Genomic DNA, 21,250 nt, shown 5'->3' on the forward strand with positions numbered 1-21,250 from the left:
AGCAAAAGGATGCAGCATTCTTGGCAACCTCATCTGAGACATAAGATGCGCTCTTGTATCATAAATTGTATATAAGGGAACAAACTGATCAGTGCTAAACATCTCAACAAACTCATTGTTTTAACTGACATTCAGTTTCTGAACATTAAAATGTACGAATGGCAGAAATATTTTTTTCTAAAATGCAGATATTCAAAGAAGGTTTTTTCAGTTAACAGTAGAAAAACCTAAATGTTTCATTGTTTTGAGTTGTAAATGGTCTTTAAGAACAATTCAGTGATTTATCAGTGAGATCAGTTTGACCTACACAACAAATTATGCTGCAAGAGAAATTATCCCCTAGGAGCTTCATCATTAGGATGGAGTAATTTCTCTTCCTTTTGATACTTTTTAAATAATTTTTGAGAAACAAAGATGATCAAAGGGTTTAGTTGCCCTTTGCTGCCATCTTTAGCAGTTAGCCAAAGTCAGGGCTTGGGAGTAAACAGTTGCCTTTAAACTGTCATTAGTGCTGCTGTACTTGAGAACACAGCCCAGTCCCTTGCTGGAGACAGGAGTGAGGGTGCTCGGTTAACTGGCCTGCACTGGAACCACACCAGGCAGCTCGGGCTCCCCTTCTGGGCACACACCTGGGACTGGTTTTCAAAGGCACTGCACACCTAACAGTCTTCCTGGACCATCTCAGCTCTGTTGGAAAAAAGGCATTTAATTCTTTAGCATCTACTTGCAAGCTTTGGTGCTGTCCTAAGTTATGCTTTAACTGACAACAGGCTTCGTTTAGAACAGCAACCTGGTGTCCCAGGCCCCAGCTGACCCACCTCTAAGTGCTGTGCCAGTGTAACAGGGGGCCCAAAGATGACTCTGCAACACTTTTGCACTGACATGGTGTATTTAAGACAAAACTACAGTACAAACATTCCCAGGCTGGGTTGAGTGGACAGATCTACTTGTTCCCATGTACAGTTTCAATACAGATCTCTGTGCAGTGCTTAAGACAGTTCATACATCACCAGTGTTGTGAAACAAAAGCAAGAGGGTGCACTTCGTTTTATAAAAACCCAACAAATAAATTATACATTGAGAGCTATTGCCAAGCTTTACATATAAAAAGTAAAAATACAGTAGTTAGTGCGGCTTTAACAAAACAAATCTAGCTTAAAAAATATTCTTATATATTTTAAAAATAAGTTTGTCCAGTTATATAGGTAAGGGTGGTGTGTGTGTTTGTGGAGCAGAGTGCTCAAGCCAAGCTGTCAAAAGGAGGTGAATTCTGCAGGAGAATCCTGTAGCTCCCGGCCCTGTGGGTGTGGCAGCCCTTCCAGCAGTGCCTGCTCCTTAGGCCAGCAGCAACACGGAGCCACCTGTGACACCGAGCCGGGCCCTGGCTTTAAGGGGCTGTGCTGAGCATCCCCGCCAGCACTGCCCGGAGCCACTGCAGCTCTGCCTCTGCCCGGCACTGTGGGGAGGGCCCTGCACTCCTGTCTGTGGTGTCAACACCTGGAGCAAACACACCCAGATCACACCTGTGTCACTGAAAGGCCATTAGTATATACTGGTCTATCTTTTGGTTGAAAAGTTATGATTGTCCAGCTGCATTTGAAAGCTGTGACATTACAGTGTCTAACAGCTACATATATATATATATATATATGTATATATATAGATATATATATAGATACTACAGCTTCCTAAACTCAGAAACACTATGTGCCCAGACAGAGCTTTAAATGCTAGCTGGCTGCTAGCTGCTATCACTTCACTAGTAGATTTGGGTTGTACCAGAATACGTTCACAATGTGAAAAATACATCAGTGCTGTTTGTGAAGGACATGCTCATCCCAAGAGTATGTCTTTGCTTCATGACACAAGAAGGAAGGACCACGGTGTAGGCAAGAACTGCAAACAGTTTATACAGAGACCCACACATCACTGCACTGTTCACCTGAGCTGCTCTAACAGGGCTGCAAATTTTCTTGCCGAAGTTGCGTCCAAAAAGTTGACCAAAATTGTCTTACACAGCTGTCTTCAACAAAGTATGAGAAAAATTTAAGTTTAAAATCAAATATATTCAAGCTAATTCATTAACCATGACTGATTAACAGGTAAGTAGGTAATTTATGTCCTATAAATTACCTAATATTAAATTATTACCACTGAACTAAAGAAGAGATTCCTTTAATTCTGGTGTAAGAAAGCCTCAATTCCCACATTTTAATGCCCACTTCCTGAGCCTGTAAATGCACACAGCACATGCAGACTCTGATGGTCCTAAATGGGTGAGACTGAAATGCATCTCTCTCAGGTTAATCAGTTTGAGATAAGGGCAGGGATGCTGTTATTATAAACACCAAGATTTCTATAAAACCTTTTACTCCAGTCACAGAATGTGACTGGAGTAAAATCACTTTTACTTTCAGATGCAATCACTTAGTATTCACTCATTCATTCCTGTCAACTCTTACAGCTTTCCAGTGGTTGGCAGACCTGCCAACATCCTGACACCAGATTCACACAAAAGCTTTATTTATAAATCTCTTTAACTAAGTACCAAAAAAATAGACTTTAAGAACATGCTTGGACCCTTATAGCCAATCAACCAATAGTATAGCAATGGCAGGAAAATCCTTTTTTCTCAGTAGCACAAGGGGATCAACTGATACTTTACAACACTAACTGTAGGAACTATTATCCATATTTTGGTAAAATGCAGGTGATGAGGAATGCTGTATTACCTGTTAGACAGTCCTGTTGTAACACAGTACTTCTAGCTGCAAACCAGAACAGTGATGCCAAACTGCAGGATGTTCAGATCACAAACCTGTGTCACCTTGGTCTTGCCAGGCTCCCTACGTAAGCAATGATTTGGTTAGATAAGTAAGCTACATCAAGGTAAATTGAGTGAATAGTTGCTCCAAGTATCAGATTTTGCTAGTTAGGTTTGTAGCCCCAAATCGATAAGATATTGCAAGTCCCAAATTTACCAGTTGAAATGTTTGCATTTTTATGGGAAGTTTCAACTATTAGTCCTCTGAAAATTGAGGAAACCCTCACCCCTTTGAAGTTTCTCTGTGTGTGCATGTGTGTAATTCCCCTCCAAACATGGCTATCCTGACCATACTGAAATAACAGTTGGTTATTTGGACCATTTAGATTTCAGGGGACACACTCACCACACGCTATTTACTTGTTATTTGCTGTGATGGCTTGGGAGGAATCTAAGGATGGTATTCAACACACAGTGCTGGAAAACTGTAAACTTCTGTTATTCCAGTTTTGGGAGGGATTCAAGCTGACAGTTCGCAGAGCTCCTGAACCCAACAGGAAGAGCCAAATATCAAACATGCCTAAGAAAATGCTACTGCATTCTGTCTATTTACAAACCCAACACATGTAGCTGGTGAATGCCAGCTCAGCTGCTGAGCAAACAGATGAATAGCAAGTGCCAAGTTTCCACACACAGTCCTGGCTTTGTGCAGAAAGCAGACTGTTGCAGCCATTGCTTCCCTTTTCCTGCAGGAACTTTGCTGGCAACTGCATTATTAATCCAGACTAAGACATTTGATATTCGAATCAGGAATCTTCTACATTTTAATAAGCAATAAGGCTGAGACTTTAAAGTATAAAAAAAGCTCAACTGGAAGTAGCAATGAGAGAGCTGAAGAGCTGGGAGCAGGAATCCTGTGGCTGGCTGGGGCAGTGGCTCTGCTGATCTGGCAGCGTGGGAGCAGGACCTGCCCATGTGCTGCTCTGGTGCTGGCTGGAGAGGCACCTGCAGCACCTGCCACTAATCATGAAATCCTGGTTCTTGAGGCAATGGCTGCAAATCACTGCCTGCAGAATCACTCTGGTCGGTCCTAGGAGATTTCTCTGGTCCCTACATTCCTCTACTAAGGCTTCAGGGGTACTGAGACGTGGCAGTGGGTCACGTAAAAACCACATGGCTTCTCCCTTAACACTCGTTCAGCATCTTGCAAAGAAGAGGACGACAGCAACAGCAGCATGAACACCTTGGTCTGAATGCAGCAGCCTCACTGGGCCCAGCTTACTTGCACAACCCATAGTGGTTTGGTCCAAACCTTTGTTTACACTGAGACACGTGCAGGCAGCCAGTGGGCAGAAATGAAGTTGTGCATACAGGATCCAGAACCAATTTTCACATTTAAGTTTGTTTCTAAGAACCACATGCATGTAAGTATCTACAAACAGCAGCATTACGCAGAAAATGCCCTCCAACCCCAGTCACATGTTCAAATCTTTTCCTCAGAAAGAAAGATCACAGTTGTTTCATCTGTGCTTCCCTGTTAGATGTGGGATTCATCATCTTTGTTGCTCCTCCCTCTGACTCTGCAGTACTTTTTTCACCTGGTGATAACCAGGATTCATGTCATGACACTGCTGCCCAGAGCTCAGATGATCTCTGAACTGTATGCACTGTACCCTAAACTTCACCTGAGCACCCAAAGACCTTCACCTGCTCTGTGCAGTGTGTGCCCTTACTTTCCTTCTACAAAGAAGTGAATTGCTTACAGGAATTTTTCATCCTTTTTTTCCTATTATCACCCTAGTCTTTCTGTTATTTGTTCCACATACAACTATTAGACGACCCTTGGAACAGGATTCAAAGCAGTGTTAAAAACTGATCTAGCTGTATCCTCATGCTGCAAAAATACCTGGTAAGTATTCCTTAAGCACAGTGTCTGGAAAAAACACTAAGAAACAGCATGAAGAGAAACAAGACAATTCTTTTCCTTTCTAGTCCTAGAAGACAACAATACTAAACAATAAGCAATTCCTTAAGCAAGTTGCACTCACACCTTCACTGCTTTGGCTCTTAAAACATACAGATCTCTAGTCTAAAATGCATGTATTTGAATCATGTAGGAAATTAAATTATCAGTATAAGTATTCTGCTAATGCTACAAGCAGTTTGGCAGGTAATTTGCATTTTCCTGGTTGCAGTGAGCAGCAGCTCAAATCCAGTCTACATAGCTGATCACTGATGGATTAGATTTTCATGCTTTCCAGGTACTGTAACAGGGTGTGGAAGGATTATTAAGGGGGTTAAGGCCAAAAAGGAGAGTGTTTGTTGGTACAACGAAGGAAAACCAGAGAGAATAATCACAGAGAAGAAAATGTCCTTGGCTGTACGGGGGGGACAGTGACCACCACAGAGAGCCCTGTGCAGGGCACGGCCACGAGGTGGCCCTGTGAGTTCTCCTCATCCCTGCGACGTTCATTATTCTGCAGCCAGCTTACAGCCCACAGCTCTGCGATACCTTCCAGCACCAGAGCCAGCTCAGGGTAAGGAACAATCAACCCAGCAAGAGCAGAACACAGCTGCTTTCTTTTCCACAGTTCAGAACTAGCTCCGGTGTGACATTTCACTTCTCCCGAAGGAGAAGATCAAATGTGCATGTGGTTTTACATCCCAGTTCAGGCTGCAGTTCCAGTTAGATTGTGAAAAATGCAGAAGTCTCTTCCTGGATCCTGGCAAACCTGTCTGGCTCCCATTCAGCATGAGTTTGATCCCAAGCAAGTCTTTTGGAAGGATCCCATAGAGATATGTTAGAAGATGTGAGTTTTTACAAGGTGAGTTTCAGAGACTTGTTCTTCTAGAGTTCAGTGGTGAGTAAACATTTTGTTCTTATTGTAGCATCCTCAGTAACTGGGCTAAAAGGGGAGGAAAAATAATAAGGCTCTGTAAATACACTCCTCCAAAAAGGTCTGCCATGATGGATGACAAGAGAGAAGTATTGCTTCAAAGAGCATTCATGGCTGTTCCCCTTGTAACTTAATGAGACCAACAGACAAACCTTTCTAATGGACAACAGCAGCAGAGCAAAAGGAATGAAATTTAAACAATGCAGCAGTAGCACCTCTGCCATTCTTAAAAGATGGTCACTGCAAGGCCTGGTTGTCAGTGCCATCATTCTGCCTCATCAGCATGGCAGAATGGAATAGCAAGGGAAAGGGCTTCTACCAATTGGGTTTTCTGACACTCTTATGGCTTGGAATTGACTGGGGAGCATCCCTCTCCCCCTCCCCACCCAAATCCTCTGGCAGGTACTGAAACACTGTAAAGAGATTTCTCAGAAAATTTTTCTGTACCATACTTTAGTCTAGCATTAGAACATGTGAGCAGATAAGGAAAGAAACGGAAGTGAAATTATAACAGACACACATCCATTTATTTGTCATACTTGAAATGCTATAAACTGAGACAGAGCTACAGTTTATTAGCAGAGCAAAACAAGGCATTATGTCTAAATGGCCACTGTAACTATGTCAGTGGAAGCAGTAAGAGTGCCCACACAGACTTGAGGAGCGAGCTCACCTCACTTCAGGTGCCTGCTGGGATGGTGTCAGCCCTGAGGACATCAGGGTCTCTGTGCTGCCTTTCACTGCCTTCAAAGATAAGGCAACATTATTTCCCAAAGGCCCGTTGGAAATCAGTCCAGTCTGAATGGGAAAGAATGAAACAAGAAACTCAAACACCAGCCAGGACAAGACCAGCTAACTTTTCAATATGATTCACATATAAATGGCAAAAATAGGATCCATTAAACTACAGCCTGGGCTATACTAAATACAAATTCTTTGAGAAATTTTATGGCATTTACCTCCAGTACAATACAGCAAAAATGAAGTTTAACTATTAACAGGGTACTTTGTCTGATTACTCCAGCTAAATTAGTTTGCTTTACAGACCTTCAAACTATTAAAAATTATTGTATTTTATTATTTAACTTGAACTCCTGTTTCTTAATCATGACAAAAGCTCTCTCTTTTTTCTTTAAGAAATGGTTAAGTGACTCACTGGCACTATCCACCTCGGTGTTACAATGGGCTGAGAAGACACCTACAAAAAGCAAACAAAAACTCAATTAAAAGGTTGAAAGCAGTTAAGAAACATTGTCAAAATAGCATACCTCCCAAAACAATCTCAGATATTTGCCCCTTGTTAGCCTTTGAATCACACTAGTGATTAGCTGGAGATGTGGCACCCACTGAGCACAGAGCCAGACACTCACTGGGAGCAATTTCATCTCAGTGCTCCTTTCCAAAGGAAAGAATCCATCATCTTCTAGTGCTTTGTGGACAACCTTAATCCAGAGCACACTACTGTGAAGAGTTTAAAAGTCCTCCTTCTTCCCCCTTTCTCTTGGTGCATACAATGTAACTCATTTTTGCCAGCATAGATTATAAGAGATTTCTTTTTATCTATATCAAAGGCTTGATTAGTATTACAAGTTTACTATTCAAGTATTTGTGTGTATATCTATATATACACAGACATATACACACGTACATACATCTTCCCATGTAATTTCTGAATTATTACTGAACCCTTATGTATCCCCAAAAGTGTGAGAAGCCGGCTGGCACTTGCAGCTCTACTAAAACAGTACTAGAGCTTCCTGTGGCACACATACAGATTCACTCTTCAGGTTCCTTCATTTCCCCTGCAAAACTGTCAAGTCTACACCCCTACACCAGCCATACTGCAGGTGGGGGCCGTGTGTGAGCAGTGATCCCTGTTCATCACTTCTTTCCACTGCCTCAGATCCAAGCCTGGCAGACAGACACTAAAGCCAGAGGAGAATCCATGAGTAAAAATCACTGTTACGTGCAAAGGAAAAAGTTTGGGTTTGAAATACATTTACCCGAGGCGTGGCTTCTGTAAAGTCAATTAGATTCTCTGTCAGTGATGTTAACGAAACGTCCTGGTCATCTGGAGTGCTCTATGGAATAAATCAGTTTTGAATTGAATTCCCAGTAGTAACCACACAGGTCTACTGAATACTCTAGTGGCTTCCTGAGTTATAGACCAGTATCTTTAACGAACACCACTTTTTATCAGGCCTATTTTTTCACGTCTTTCCATTTGATCTTTATTAATACCCTTTTTATTTCCTTTATTCTCATTAATGTACTGGAAACACCATCATTGCCACACTTTAAGCAAGCAGTGAAACTGTCCCTTCCCCTCTGTGAAGGTGAGGTAATGCACCATTCAAAAGGTCAGCAAGGCCTGGAGTGGGGTGTTTAAACTTGGTGAAATTTATGATTATTCAGTGGGATCAACTATATAATACTGGTTTAGAGGCCCAGCAGCTACAGGGCAGGGTGTTTTGGTCACCCTGAACAACCTGTCAGTCTGCTCAAGTAAAGGCAGCACAAGTCCAATGCTATTGGAGTCTACTTTTCTTTTGGAAAGGAAAAAAGAAAGTTTAATCCCCAAATTTGAGCTCTTCATGGAATCCAGTTAAAAAATATCTCAGGGTAACTAGAATATAACAAATGAACATCTAAATTTAAACTTTTCCTTCTGTGGTTCTTTTGATGGGAACTGACTATGTCAGAATTTCATCCCTACTGTCTCCTTACTGGAGCATGAAATCGTTGGTATGTAAGTGCTCCCTCCAGTGTGAGAAAAACAACCAGTTTAGAAAAATAAGAGTTACACCAAGAACTGGAAAGGGCATGCAGAAATGGCCTTTGGAAAGATCTGTGCAGTGTCCCTGCCTGCTTCAGAAAGCACTGTCTGGCATTCCCCAGCGCCTGGCATTCACAGAGCTATGACAGGCATGCAGCAAGGTCTGCTGGACTTGCCTGGAGGCATCGGGAGCTCAGAATGTGACAGAAACCTTCCAGGCTGGCAGGTGGTGATACCTTTGAAACAGCAGCCTCCTCAGTTGGAGCCAGATTAGCTGGAATTAGCAGGTCCTCATGGTTAGAGTCAGCATTGTCCTCATTCAAAGTATTACTGAAAGGGGAAAACATCCTCATTAGCAGCCTTCCTGGACAGCATGGAACAGAGCTGCTTCCCAGACAGCTCAAAACCTTGACACCAGTTCCAGGGAGGCAGACAAAAGACTGGTGTTTGTATGTTAATGTAAATGCCTTCCAACTACCTCCCCAGATTACTGCTCTCTCCCATAGTTCCAGCTACAGCTGTGTATAGATCCAACCATATCAATGTCTTCTATCTCAAAGGAGTTTCTTCAGCCCCTGTGTCTAATTTGCCTGAAGCCTTTCCTGTCATCCTCTTATCTTCCTCTTTAGAGCCAGGGGCAGCAGGATGTCAGGAATCTCAGTCCTTTCAGAAGATGAGAGAGATTCTCTTACTGCTTGCCAAGATACTCACCCCGAGGCCTGGCCTCCCGATTAACTGCTGCAAGGGTAATTAAAAATGCATCCCTAAACCTGCTTAGATGTAGCCTAAATGCTCAGCAACTGTTCCTCATCTTTTCATGCCTTTTCATCATAACCTCCACATGGTCCCCTTACCCCAGAAACATGTTTCTCCAGAGTTACTTACGGAACAAAGGTGTTTGAAGCAGGGATTGCTCTCAGCAGCTCTCTTGGATCTTGAAATACTGGACTGGCTGCTGGGGGGCTGCTCTGCGATTTGCCTGACAGGATAAGGTTCCTGGCACAAACCAACAAAAAACAATAACAGGGAACAGGTACAACCTTCCATGGAAAGCTCTTTATTAATCACTTGTTAGAACATAGTTTTGAGACTGTTAATGTAGATTTTATTTGTACATTTTATTTACAATATCACCCTCTGTGCTTTGACGTCTGCCACACGTGCATCATCACAAATGGTCAAGAAGTTAGATGTGGTAACCTTTTAAATTTTTCAATGTCTGCAGTTCCACTGGACCTGCAATCATTTCATATTTAGTAATTCTCAGGAAATTGTCACTGCAGGAGTTTGTATACAATTTTTTTCCTCCACTAGAAAACAACTACTGTGAACAGACCCAGTCTCTCTCACCACACTGAAGCTGTTCACATTTCAGAAATAATTAGTGATTGAAATTGCTGTTGTAACAATGGTCATCAGGTATGAGAGAATAAAGAGCATCTCTATTATCTTGTGTATAATAAAACTTAGCAGTTATAATCCCAATTTTCATCTCAAAACCACTTCACACTCATGAGGTTAAGGTACCCTTTGCAAGGTAAAATGCAAAGGCAACTGAGCCACTGGCAGACCACACTAAACTGCAGATTCTCAGTTCTGTAGTGAGGTAGCTACATCACATGTTTCTTACAAATCTATTCACTACCTGGCAGCAGCCTCCTGAATATTGGAATTCTTGACACCTGTCATGCTGTCATCTTTTCCAACCTGAGAAGAAGAAATGAACAGAGACATACATTTCTGATAGCTGTTTCCATCTTGTGTCAGTTGTGAGATTCACAGTAGAGCTGAGTGTCTCTATCCCAGCATAAAAAAGTGCTGTTCATCTACACCTCAGGGACTCAGAACATCAATTACATATGACAACTTCAGCGCAGAAATAACCAACAAAACCAAATAAAATACTTGTATTTGCTAAGGAATTTACTACAACATGCAAAAAGCCCAGTCTTTGTGACAGAATAACTGCTTGATTACAAGGCAACCTTTGGAGGTTTCCTGTCTTAATGACCTCTCAAACCAGGGCTTGCACAGGGTTTTGTCCTGTTACCTGTTGAGTATCATCAAGGACAGAAATTCCTCTGTGGGCAACCATCCCAGTACAGAACCATTATCACTGTGAGAAGCCCTCTGACTCTGCCTTGGACAAGGCTCTTGGAACACCCTTACCTGCAAGGCACCTTCTCCAACATCAGGCATGGAAGAGAAATAAAACATTTGAGAGCGTCAGAGCTCTGCTCATTCAAGTATTTACCTTGTGCCCTGCTTCTGCCTGGGCCTTCAGGATATTGCTTTTGAGATCTGCTGGAAGCCACTTTGGTGCTACGATTGGGCTCTCGATTGCATTGTTAAGACATTTATCTGTCAACTTCACCACTTCATCCTAGACATGAAAACATCTTTATCAGAAGCAGTTTCCACATGGACAAGTCTGGGCTGAAGTTTATCAATATCTCTAAAGAACAACAAGGGTCTGAAGCCAAAGGGAAGTCAGCAGATTTATACTGAAATGAAAAAGCAATTCTTTACATTATTTTGGAACTCAGTTGTAATGTCAAGCAACACATAAAGGAAAAAAGCACAATGCTTGAATATGGATATGCAAACTGCTGTGCTAAAAATACAGCGTGCAAGAAATGAAGTGCATCCTAAAACTGCAGCCTAGTTTACTGAGAGGAGAGTAATATAACAGCCATTATATCAGGTCAGTGTAGCCTAAGTAAAAGTTGATCATTTACTCTCAAATGCAAGTTGGGAAGATTTTTAATTTAAAATCCACTTATAAGTTAGACCAAGAGTTTAATTAATGTGCTACTAACTACCTCTCCCACCTCTGATTATATCAGAGCAAACTGGCAGCCAGATACATAATGAAGAGAAGTAAGAACGAGATACCTTTCACTAAAGTATATTTCATTATGAGAATTTCATTTCTTAATTATAAAATGTTAATTAAGCATTCAATCTACTAATTACTATTTGATTAGTGGCAGAAGTTAATTAGCTGAGTGAAAACTAAACCCTGTGACCTTCCTTCTGAGGGTATGACTCAGCAGGGGGAGACAGAGCCCTGCTTTCCTCACCATATGCCATGGTCTAGGGCAGGCTGTTCCCAGAAGTCAAGTGCTGCAGGACTGCCCCGAGCAGGGACAATCCTGCTGCACTCCCACCTGCACCAACTGCAGTGTGCCCAGGAGGAATGGAGCCCATTGCAAAGAGAAGAGTAAAACAGAGGAGTTAAAAAGAGGGCAACACCTGTCCCCCCACAGCTCTCCATCCACGCTCAGATTTCTACATTCCCTGGAGACATTGCTGAGAACTTGTAGTTATTTTGTCTTTAGAGAGGTGAAAAACTTTTCCCCATTTCCTTTTTTTTGTCTCCCTCTAAATCACCTTCTGGGATATCCAAACAGGATCTTAGGAGACTATCTAAAGGAGAATCCATTTTCAAATTTTGACCCAGTCAGCAATGAACTTCACAAAATATTCAAGGGTCACTGTCAACATAAAAAGGTATGAGGACCAACAGTACTTTTATTTTATAGAAGCTGCTGGAATTACAAAAGGAATAATTACAACTAAATTATTATTATTCTTTGTACAGCTGCAGCACCCACTGTGATAATCTTTAAGTCTTTACTGGATCTCATTGAAGCAGATACCATGTCTGACACTACCTGCGCAGCATTTTGAATGCATTATTCCACTAATACAATAAATCTGATCATTTTAACTGAGCACATCAGTACACTGGTGCTTGAAAAACCAATTTATTGCTTAACTTCCTCTCAGCCTCCTCCACCTGAAAAATCAATTTAATTAGGTTACTCTAGTCTATTAACAATTAGACTCCCTACTTTTGAAAAAACTTAGTACTATTACAGAATATTTTAATTTAATAGAGCATAAATTTCATACCACCAAGGAAGCATTTCCCTCAATATTAAAAACCCATTTTTTTCAACCCTATTTTGCACTTGAAAAAAGCATAGGTGTCTTACAGGTTTTTTTAACTAAAAAAGCATGTAGCTAGAGGGAAAAGCATCCAACACCTGCTAATGCCTCCAGATGTCTAATTTACAAGACATTTCAGGTGTTCACACAGAACAGTAAAGCTGCTGGGGTTTGTCATTATTCCAGCTCATTAGAAATGTTTGTTGTTTCCATGGACTAGACAAGCTACACTTGTACTGTGTTCTTCAATCAAAACATGGAGCTAGGCAGTGATTGCAAAAAGGCAAGGAAAGATTAAACGCAGTAACAAGTCATGTGATCCCAACCCTTTGTGCTTTTGAATTCTGTTCCCGGTGCCACTAAAAATCACTTTGTGCAGGAAGATGGAGCCTAATATAGGTACATTTTGAACCAACTTCCATGATTTACAGATCACAACAAATTCAGAAAAAGTAAACCCTCATGTCCTTGTATTTCTGACTCAGGAGCAGACTTTGAAGATGGGCTAACAGGGTGAAGCTTTATTGTTCATTTCCCTTCAGAAGTTGATGAAAGCAGAGCACTGGTGTATTTAAAGCTATTTGCCAGATCTGGTCACTGCACTGCTGAAAGCTGGGAAAGGACAAAGTCGCATTCTTCCATCCCAAACAGATTTTGGCAGTGAGCAGCAGAGAAGAATGAAGCCATTCATTGCCTCGCTTCCTCTTTTTCTCTAGAAGAACAGGGGTAGCTAGATAAATATTTCCCTATCAAAGGAATCAATCAGGATTGATTGATTGCAAGCATAGAATTACATAAAGATGACTGTCAGGCCATCTCTATTCCCTGAAGGAAAACAGTTAAAGATTTTTAATTAACAAAGCTGAAGTGAGTTGGCATATAACAGTGTCACGAAATTCAGGATGCAGCTCTGCCTTCATGAGTCCAAACATAACACCTACCCCCAATGCATTTTTACCAAACCTCTTATGTTCTGTAACAGTTTCTGCATGTGCTGAAATTTCTAATCACACATGTTCAGAGAGAATGCTGCAATACTGCATTCCCTCCGAAATAACAGCAAGCTCCAGGATCTAAACTTATTGCAAGGTTTTAGTGGATATATTGCAGTCCCATGCAATTCTGCCAGAAGAGGATAGCACAAACACTTCTTTTACTAACAGTTTAAGAAAAAAATTAAGTACAGGAGAAGAGCCCACAGGTACATTTTATAACAAACACCATAAATGGCTTCTATGTTTTCTAAAGCAGCCTTCAAAGGCAGGAAACAAAGTATTTTTAACAGTGACTTTTAGGTCACTTTTCTGGACTGGTTTCCAAACCATTAACCTTCCTCTCTCTGAAGGGTGTGCTCATTTGGTGCTACTGCAACCTACATGTCTTTGCAATCTGAAGCATTGGGAATTTCAAGTATGCAGAGAGTCTCTAATCTTTCTCTATCTTTTTTAAACAAACATTCTCAAGTGACTTCTTGGTAAGCTACATCATAGGCAGAAAAGTTTTATTCTGTCTATTCTACCCTAAAAAAAACTGCAATGATCTACTCTTACATTTTCCCAATATAATTTGCACTTCCTTCTGGAAAGCTGAACTGTGTTTTACCACCTATTGGCATACTGTTGATCCATAATTCTCTGTTATGCAAATGTTCTTGCTCTTTAATCAGATTACTGTCCTCCCAGTATCTATAACCTCTGAAGTTACTCGGCACCTTATGTGACAGCAGCTGGATGACTGTGACTGTTCTGTATTGGCAGCTGTTTGTTAGATTAGCTCATTACAGGAATCTTAGCTTGCTTATTATAAATCAGCCACAATTTAAAAACCTTTGAAACAGGTCCAGGCCATTCTCTTCAATGAACCAATTAAATGTTTTTCCCTCTCTCTGTATAAACTAAAGTGGAGCTCATCAGGCTAAAATATTCTTAAATAAACCGTGTTCATTTGTTTAGTTTATGTAGAAGCAGTGTTTCAGCATTACAGGACCTGCAGTCTACTGACTAATCTTCTTAGAGACCTGGTAATCTTTGTAATGCACTCACCAAGCAGAGAGGTGCACCAGGCAGCCCTGACAGCAGCCCTTAAAGGGGACATGAGCCAAGCAGCCTGCAGCACCACCCACAGCAGCAGCCTCCCCTCAAATGGAGGTGGAAAACAAACACTTAGGAGAGGGCTTAGCTCAACACTGAACACCTCTCCTGGCACCTGGTTCCTGTTACTATTGAGGGAGCAAGAAAAATCATAGTTGCTTCATGCAAAGTTAGATAAATCCTCAGGCCTCCCTGCAAGGGAGGGAAGCCTAAACAGAGATAACACTGCCAGGTGTTTCGCTCTCCCTGCTTGCCCGAAACACAAAAATCTCCCAAAGCTTTTGCATCAGAGAAAGCAGAGTAATGGAAAAATAAATTTCATTTTTTAAGCTCATTAAAAAAACACAGAAGAATATCCTGTCTGGGGGTAGTTGTCTGATAACCAGCGAATCTATCAAAATTCACTGCTGTTTTAAGGGAGGATTCAGGCCTCTCCATCCCTTCTAGCAACACTACTTATTTTCACGATGGCCCTGGCATTTCTTTGACCCCTTCCCTGAACCTATTAAACTCACTATTTACCAACTTAAAGAGCAAACTAAAAACCCAAAGAAATCCAGCACCTCAACAAAAAGTTCAAAACAAAGGCAGGAAAAAAATTGTTTGCCAGTTTGTAGATATAAGAAACCTGCAATGATTCTCGCTGGCGAGAGAGGAGAGAGGGAAGCTGGGGAATAAAGAGTGAAGAGGAAGGAGGGAGAAGAGAGCCCTCATGGTATTCAGGGCACTCAGGCTTGTACTTGGCTCAGCTGCCTGTGAAGTGCAGCCTGACTTGCTCAGAGTGATTTGAGAGCAGTAAATCAAACCACATCACTCCTCTTTGTGTAAACACTGAGCACTAACACCTGTATCAGAGAGCATGTACAAACTGGCCACTTAACAGGAGGGATGGATCATCAGCAAACTTGAAAACAAAACGTCAGAACAACCTTCTTGGAATTGAAAAATGCCAGGAAAGCAGCTCAGCCCTTCCAGAAAGAGGGTGAACTACCCAACACCATGCAGGTAGTAACCTACAGATAAGACAACTGACAAACATTTCAAGCATTTATGCCTTTTACTCCCACTGATTTTCGAAAACCTCACCAGGCTGCAAGTCTGCACACATGCACCTCTATCCCCATCTTTATCGCACTGCCTTGTCACACACAGGTTTATAGATCATAAAGCATTTGTATTTCCTTTGCTATCCCCCAGCATTACTCACTCATCACCTTAGCAGTCTCGCAAACAGAGCAAGGCAAGTGGAAGAGTTTTCCGAATGATCTGAACAAGATCCAGGACCGTAGCAGGGGAATGAAGGCCAGTTACCTGGACGTTTATGTTTACGTTGGGACGCTCAGATGGCACAGGGCTGCTGTGCTCTGTCTCCAGCTGTTTCAGTTTTAGGAATGTGTCTTCAAATGCTGAAAAAGACAAAGAATACATCATCTTCCTAATGTTACCGTGGAGTTATGTGACTTGTAACTTGCATTATTCCTGAATACTAATGACGTAATTTTGAAGTTGTGCAAAAGAGCACAGGGATGGGGGAATCTACTTGCTCAAGCTTTGTTGCAAATGTCAAGCCTGCAGACTGTGTGCACCAAATGACAACACTCTGTACTGACGGGAACTCATTGACCCAGCCAGCCTCATGACAAAGAGTTAATTGCTTAGATGGTTGCACTGAAATTGTGGACAAAGTCACATCCAATGTACAACTGACTTTTCACTTGTATCTCTGTCCTTGTTGTTCCAGTAATAGGTAAAACTGTCCTCGTGAATAATCTAAGGGAGCTTCCTAAAACAATTCTGCATTTTTTGTAAGGAAACAATCTCATATCAACCTATTATTTAATCTTGATCTCACACATTATAACATGGAAAAATCTGTCCGTTTACTTACGATCAGAGTCTGCCTTGTCTGCAACAGTTTCCTTTGTGCCAGGAGGGGGGCAACTAACAGCCTCTTCTGAATCTCCTGCTGCCAAGCTAACAACTGGACGGCCCAGGGCTTCATCCACACAAGTTTCTGGCAAGTCTGTGCTGTCTAGCAAATCAACAAGAGGTATGCTGCAAGGGCAGAAAGATGGGCAGAGAGACATACAATCATGTTACCACTCTTTCTATAACAAGAAAAAGCTTTAACACATGCAATCTCTTTGTTCAAGCTGTCTTCTGCTGACCAGCCACAATCTAGAGAAACTGTTTCAGGTAACTAACTGACATTGGTGTTCAGCGAGCTTAAGAAACGTGAAAAAGGGAACATTTCACATTTGTATAAGAGACTTCATAATAGAACAGGTCCATGTTGCCTGCTGTGTCATTACATGGCAGTAGAAAAATCGAAGAGAGAAGTTTTTATACAGGAAATACACTCTTTAGAACAAACATTTGAAGTTTTTCTAAAAAACTTAAGGTACCCTTTAGGATTTTACAAAAAAAAAAAAGTACGGGGAAGGGAGGTTGGTATCACAAAAAGCTGTTTGTGCAGCACTTCACTCAACACTGGTAAGCAGAACAGAGGGCAGAAGGGTGCACTGCACAGGACTGCTCTGACACTTATGGTCAGGCATACCTAGAACCAGTTTCAGTTTTGTCAACTCAAGCAGAGCCGTGAATGAAACCTTAGCAGTCACAGTGCTTTAAGTGAACCACAGCATGTACCTTGTACCCTGTCAAGATCACTTGTTTCACCTCCTTTGCTTTCTGATGGAAATATCTCCTTTTAATTTTGCCCTATGAATTCTATTTTCAATGAACAAGGAAAAATAATTACAAAAACAAAAATGATATTACAATGTTTATGTTGAGCAAGCAGTTAGGAATCTCATACATTTCTCTAAAGCTTGGGAACACCTAAAGCTATCCTAACAGCAAACACAGAAACCACTGCGGCACAATGCAATGGTTCATCAGACAGCCTGTGCACACAACTGCAGCTTTACTGCTGCCCAGTTCAACCAAAAATCACTCTCCATCAATGATCACAATTTGCCTGCAATATTGATTTAAGAAGAAAAATCTATCAATCCCTTTTGAAAGTCCTGTCCCAAATATGAGAACAATGATATTAAGCCTATACCCACCACAACAGAATAGAACCTACCCTTAATCACAGACAAGAGACCTTTTCTACTTGACAGTTTAGACCAGCTTCTCCCTTACCACTACCAGGTTAGTGCCTCATGCCCCCCTCCAGACCCTGGAACCTGGAAGCAATGCCCTACTGTCACTACAGAGGCTGCAGGAAAAAACTCCTTCCTCTCCAGCTCAAGCACACATAGAATTCTTTCAATGTTAAATATATACCTCTGAATCAGATTACAGGATATCACTGTTCTAGTGCTAATAATGTACAAATTATTTAAAGTCAATTAATTGCTGTGAGGCAAATTGAGGCCACTGGCTTGATTCTCTTAGAGCAGTGGAATAAGAAGCTACTAGCAAAGCAAATAATAGGGAAAAATTTTCAACTCCCTGTGCAGCCTCTCTCTACACAACTAATGGGAAAAGGCAAACAGCACACAGTCTTGCAGAGAGGGAATAATGGATACAGAGATTTAATTATTAGAACTAATAGACAGGAAGAGATGCTCTTCCAATTAAGGCAACAAGGAAAGTGAGACTGAATCCCATACCTTACTTTGCTGATACGAATCAAAGTGTTTTAAAATGTTCACAGGGAGACAACAATTTTCTTCCTATTTTCTGATCATTTTCTGTAAATAGTCTCCAATCTTTAATACAACCACCATTTTAAGAAATTCAGATTTTACCTACAGCATGCAGTTGCTGACACCATGACAGTTTGAAGGAACTTGGCATAAGCTGCCATGAACTCCACATCAGAGAGGTGATGTAGAGTACCAGTAACAGTTCTTGTGCTTTCCCACTTCTTTTCTTAGTATTGTAAGAGGAAATGCATGAAAAATGAAAATTTTCTTCCTTAATTGCTAGGACAATTACACTACTTTTCCTCCTCATGACTATACAGTAACATTTACTGGACAGACAAGAGAGTTGATTCAAAAACTTGCTTACTACAGATAAGGGCAGTCTTGACATCTGGCAACATATTTGAACACCACACTTAGTGTCTAGTGTGCTCCAAAAGCTGTGCACTATCCAAAAGCTGTGTACTACTTACACTGAGATGGTCAAAGTTTGTGAAAAACCCTTCTGCCATCTGTGTCCTGTGATGGAGACCTGGCTGAGACAGCACAACCAGTGTGAGTCCCTGCAGCTTCACCCCACATCAGGACAGGGCCTCAGGGAAATGAAATAAATTTTAGATAAACTCAAGGAAGCCTCCTAAGTCAAGATTCAAGTAGGAATTGATCCTATCTTGCCTTCAGACCCACTGAAACACCTCCTGAGCCACCTGAGATAGGCAGTCAATAAGAGGAAAGTCATTCTTGAGAGACCCTCAGCCACTGGAATGGACAGGCATGAGTTCTCCAAAGAGCAGCAAATGCTTTGAAGCCTCCCAGACCCTTCACCCTCTTCAGAGCACCAGCAGGAAGATTACCAGGCAGGCTTCATAAACGGCCCAACCATGAAAGCAAAAAGCACAAAACCTTGAATCACTGCAAGAATTTCTGACACCTATTACTGATGAACTGCCACACCAACCATAAGGGAAATTGTCCAAGGCTTCCCAGGAAAAGTAGAGCTTCTACCACAGTCAGCTTCCAGTACTCAGGAACTGAAGAGGCATTAGCCTTCCATAAACCTGCATTTACCCACATACAAAGGGGTATTTTGAACTTTGCATAGTAATAAGTGCTGGGCTTTGTGTCTTCAAATCAATTTCTACCATCATATTTTAAGAAATATTCCCTGGGAAATGTTGATAAAAGATACCAGGAGTTCAAGCCACATAAATAATTATGAATATAGGAATAATGAAGGGTTGTAATGCACGTAAAGTTTTGTCAACCCAAAAATAAGTCATTACATGCTCAGGCAGCTCACACAGGTAAAGGAGTAGCTAATGCATTACCCCTTCTTTTTGCCTGCCCATATATTGGTATAAATATGTACCACAGAGCATTCAGTGTATAAGTGTATAACACAACTGAGAAAGCTCTCAAGTTACAAGTGGTGTGAGCAATCTTGTCTCGTTCTCCCTCAACTACACAGACATTATATGATACTGTAAACAACTAATTTTCATTTGCATATTCTCATGCAACTTTAGAAATAAGAAAGAAACAAATGGGTTTGCTTCACTCCAGAAGTTTACAACATCCAAACCCAAAGCTAAAAAGAGTGCAAGAGATTGTTCCAATTAGCTTGTTAGGAGTCACAGATCTTTAGTTTATAGAGTGCTCATACTTTTTTTTTTTAGCAGTGTTGTAAAATATTTCATATTTCATTAGCCAACTCTTTCCCCCATCAGATCTGGCCAAAATATCTCAGGCAATATTAAGTTATGTCCTGGCTGACACTTACTTCTTGGTTCTTCAGGTCTGGATATCTGAAAATAAATGTTTTAATTTCTGGGCTCTGTTGTAATTTGAAACACAGTGAAATAACTTGAAAATCATTCAAACAACTCCTTTAATCCTAAAAGCTACGTGTAAATTAACTTCAAAAGCCCCCTGTTACCATTTTTCCTCCTTTTTTTAATAGGTAAAGAATATTGCAATTTAAAAGCAACCAACTTCAGAAAACACAAGAAAACACAGTGTGTTCAAGGGTAAAGGTTTGTCCTTCATGTTGTTAAAGGCCCCCAAGAATACCAATGACCCATGAAGCTGGAGTCTTAACCTCTGACTTAACAATTAACTTTATGAATCATATGGTAGGACTGGTGTTTGTCAGGAAATCTTTCTGTTTCTTTTCAACTGGACCAGAAAAGCAAAATAGAAACAAAAATTTGTAAAAAGCAAAAAATCATTTACAAAAATTACTTTGCCTTTTTGACAATTCTGTTAAATTTATTCTTAAAAAACTGAACATAATTCTATTCCGTTTCCAAACAATATTTCTCAGAAGAGGTCTTATTGAGAAAAAGAAAGGTTGGTTTTCAGATCAACCACATATCTTAGATATTTTTACATGATCATGGTTTAAAAGAAGGGCCAGTTACATCCTCTATTTCTCTTAGATTTTTGAAACCATATTATAACCCACTAGTCACATAGAGAGTTTTATAATAAATGTGACTTCCTGCATGGCTCTCAAACCCAGCTAAACAAAAAATGGATCTTTTGGTCATTATGAAAAACTTTAACACAATTAAAAAAATATATCTATCTATATGCAGATGTAGATAGATATATATTGTTTTTAAAATAAGAATGATGAGTGGCTTCTGGTCTATATGTCGGTTTTCTTAAAAGACTCACTACCAACAGCACAATCTGCAGAGCCTTTGTAATAAAAACTTCCGCCCCTCTACAGTCAGCTCCGGGTCCGTAGTCCTTGTCCCAGAGGGAGCTCGGGAGGTGATTTCCCAGCCTGTGCTGGGAAGCAGTCCCGAGCTGCGGCAGGCCCACAGTCACAGCGTGGTCATGGTGGCCTGCAGGGCGCAGGCAGCGCCGTGCAGCCCCGCGTTCCTGGCGTTGCGTTCGTGGACGAACGCGGGGCTCTGTCCGTCCGTGGCGCGGCTCCTCGGCGGGGCCCACGCCTCCCACGCGGCTCCACCATGCTGACAGCGGCCGGCGGCGTCGGGGGGCCTGGAGCGGTGGGGAGCGGGAGGGGGAAAATTAGTCAGCGGGCACGGAGGGGGAAAGGGTGGGAGAGTAAAGCAAAAGTGAGGGCAAGAAGGTTGATGCGA

At 41.4% G+C, this 21,250-nt stretch overlaps 1 protein-coding gene across 6 annotated transcripts in view; it reads right to left on the reverse strand.

Annotated features, from left to right (window-relative positions):
* Positions 1–4,722: 4,722 nt before the first annotated feature.
* The window catches only part of EPB41L5 (erythrocyte membrane protein band 4.1 like 5), a 48,695-nt gene continuing 32,167 nt past the window's right edge, over positions 4,723–21,250 (reverse strand). For 3 of the 6 annotated variants that reach the window (XM_050976714.1, XM_018911378.3, XM_018911379.3), the window contains exons 17-26: positions 16,370–16,536; positions 15,793–15,887; positions 10,692–10,820; positions 10,083–10,144; positions 9,323–9,433; positions 8,614–8,767; positions 7,665–7,742; positions 6,818–6,859; positions 6,335–6,459; positions 4,723–5,670 (exon numbers count right to left, since the gene is read on the reverse strand). In XM_050976714.1, the coding sequence (XP_050832671.1) occupies positions 5,613–5,670; positions 6,335–6,459; positions 6,818–6,859; positions 7,665–7,742; positions 8,614–8,767; positions 9,323–9,433; positions 10,083–10,144; positions 10,692–10,820; positions 15,793–15,887; positions 16,370–16,536 (1,021 nt within the window). In that variant the 3' untranslated portion in view covers positions 4,723–5,612. The remainder of the gene's footprint in view (positions 5,671–6,334; positions 6,460–6,817; positions 6,860–7,664; positions 7,743–8,613; positions 8,768–9,322; positions 9,434–10,082; positions 10,145–10,691; positions 10,821–15,792; positions 15,888–16,369; positions 16,537–21,250) is intronic. The other 3 variants (XM_050976715.1, XM_050976716.1, XM_050976718.1) reach the window with 2 other exon arrangements.

Source organism: Serinus canaria, chromosome 7 (assembly GCF_022539315.1).
Source record: "Serinus canaria isolate serCan28SL12 chromosome 7, serCan2020, whole genome shotgun sequence".
In the NCBI taxonomy this organism is placed as follows: Eukaryota; Metazoa; Chordata; class Aves; order Passeriformes; family Fringillidae; genus Serinus; species Serinus canaria.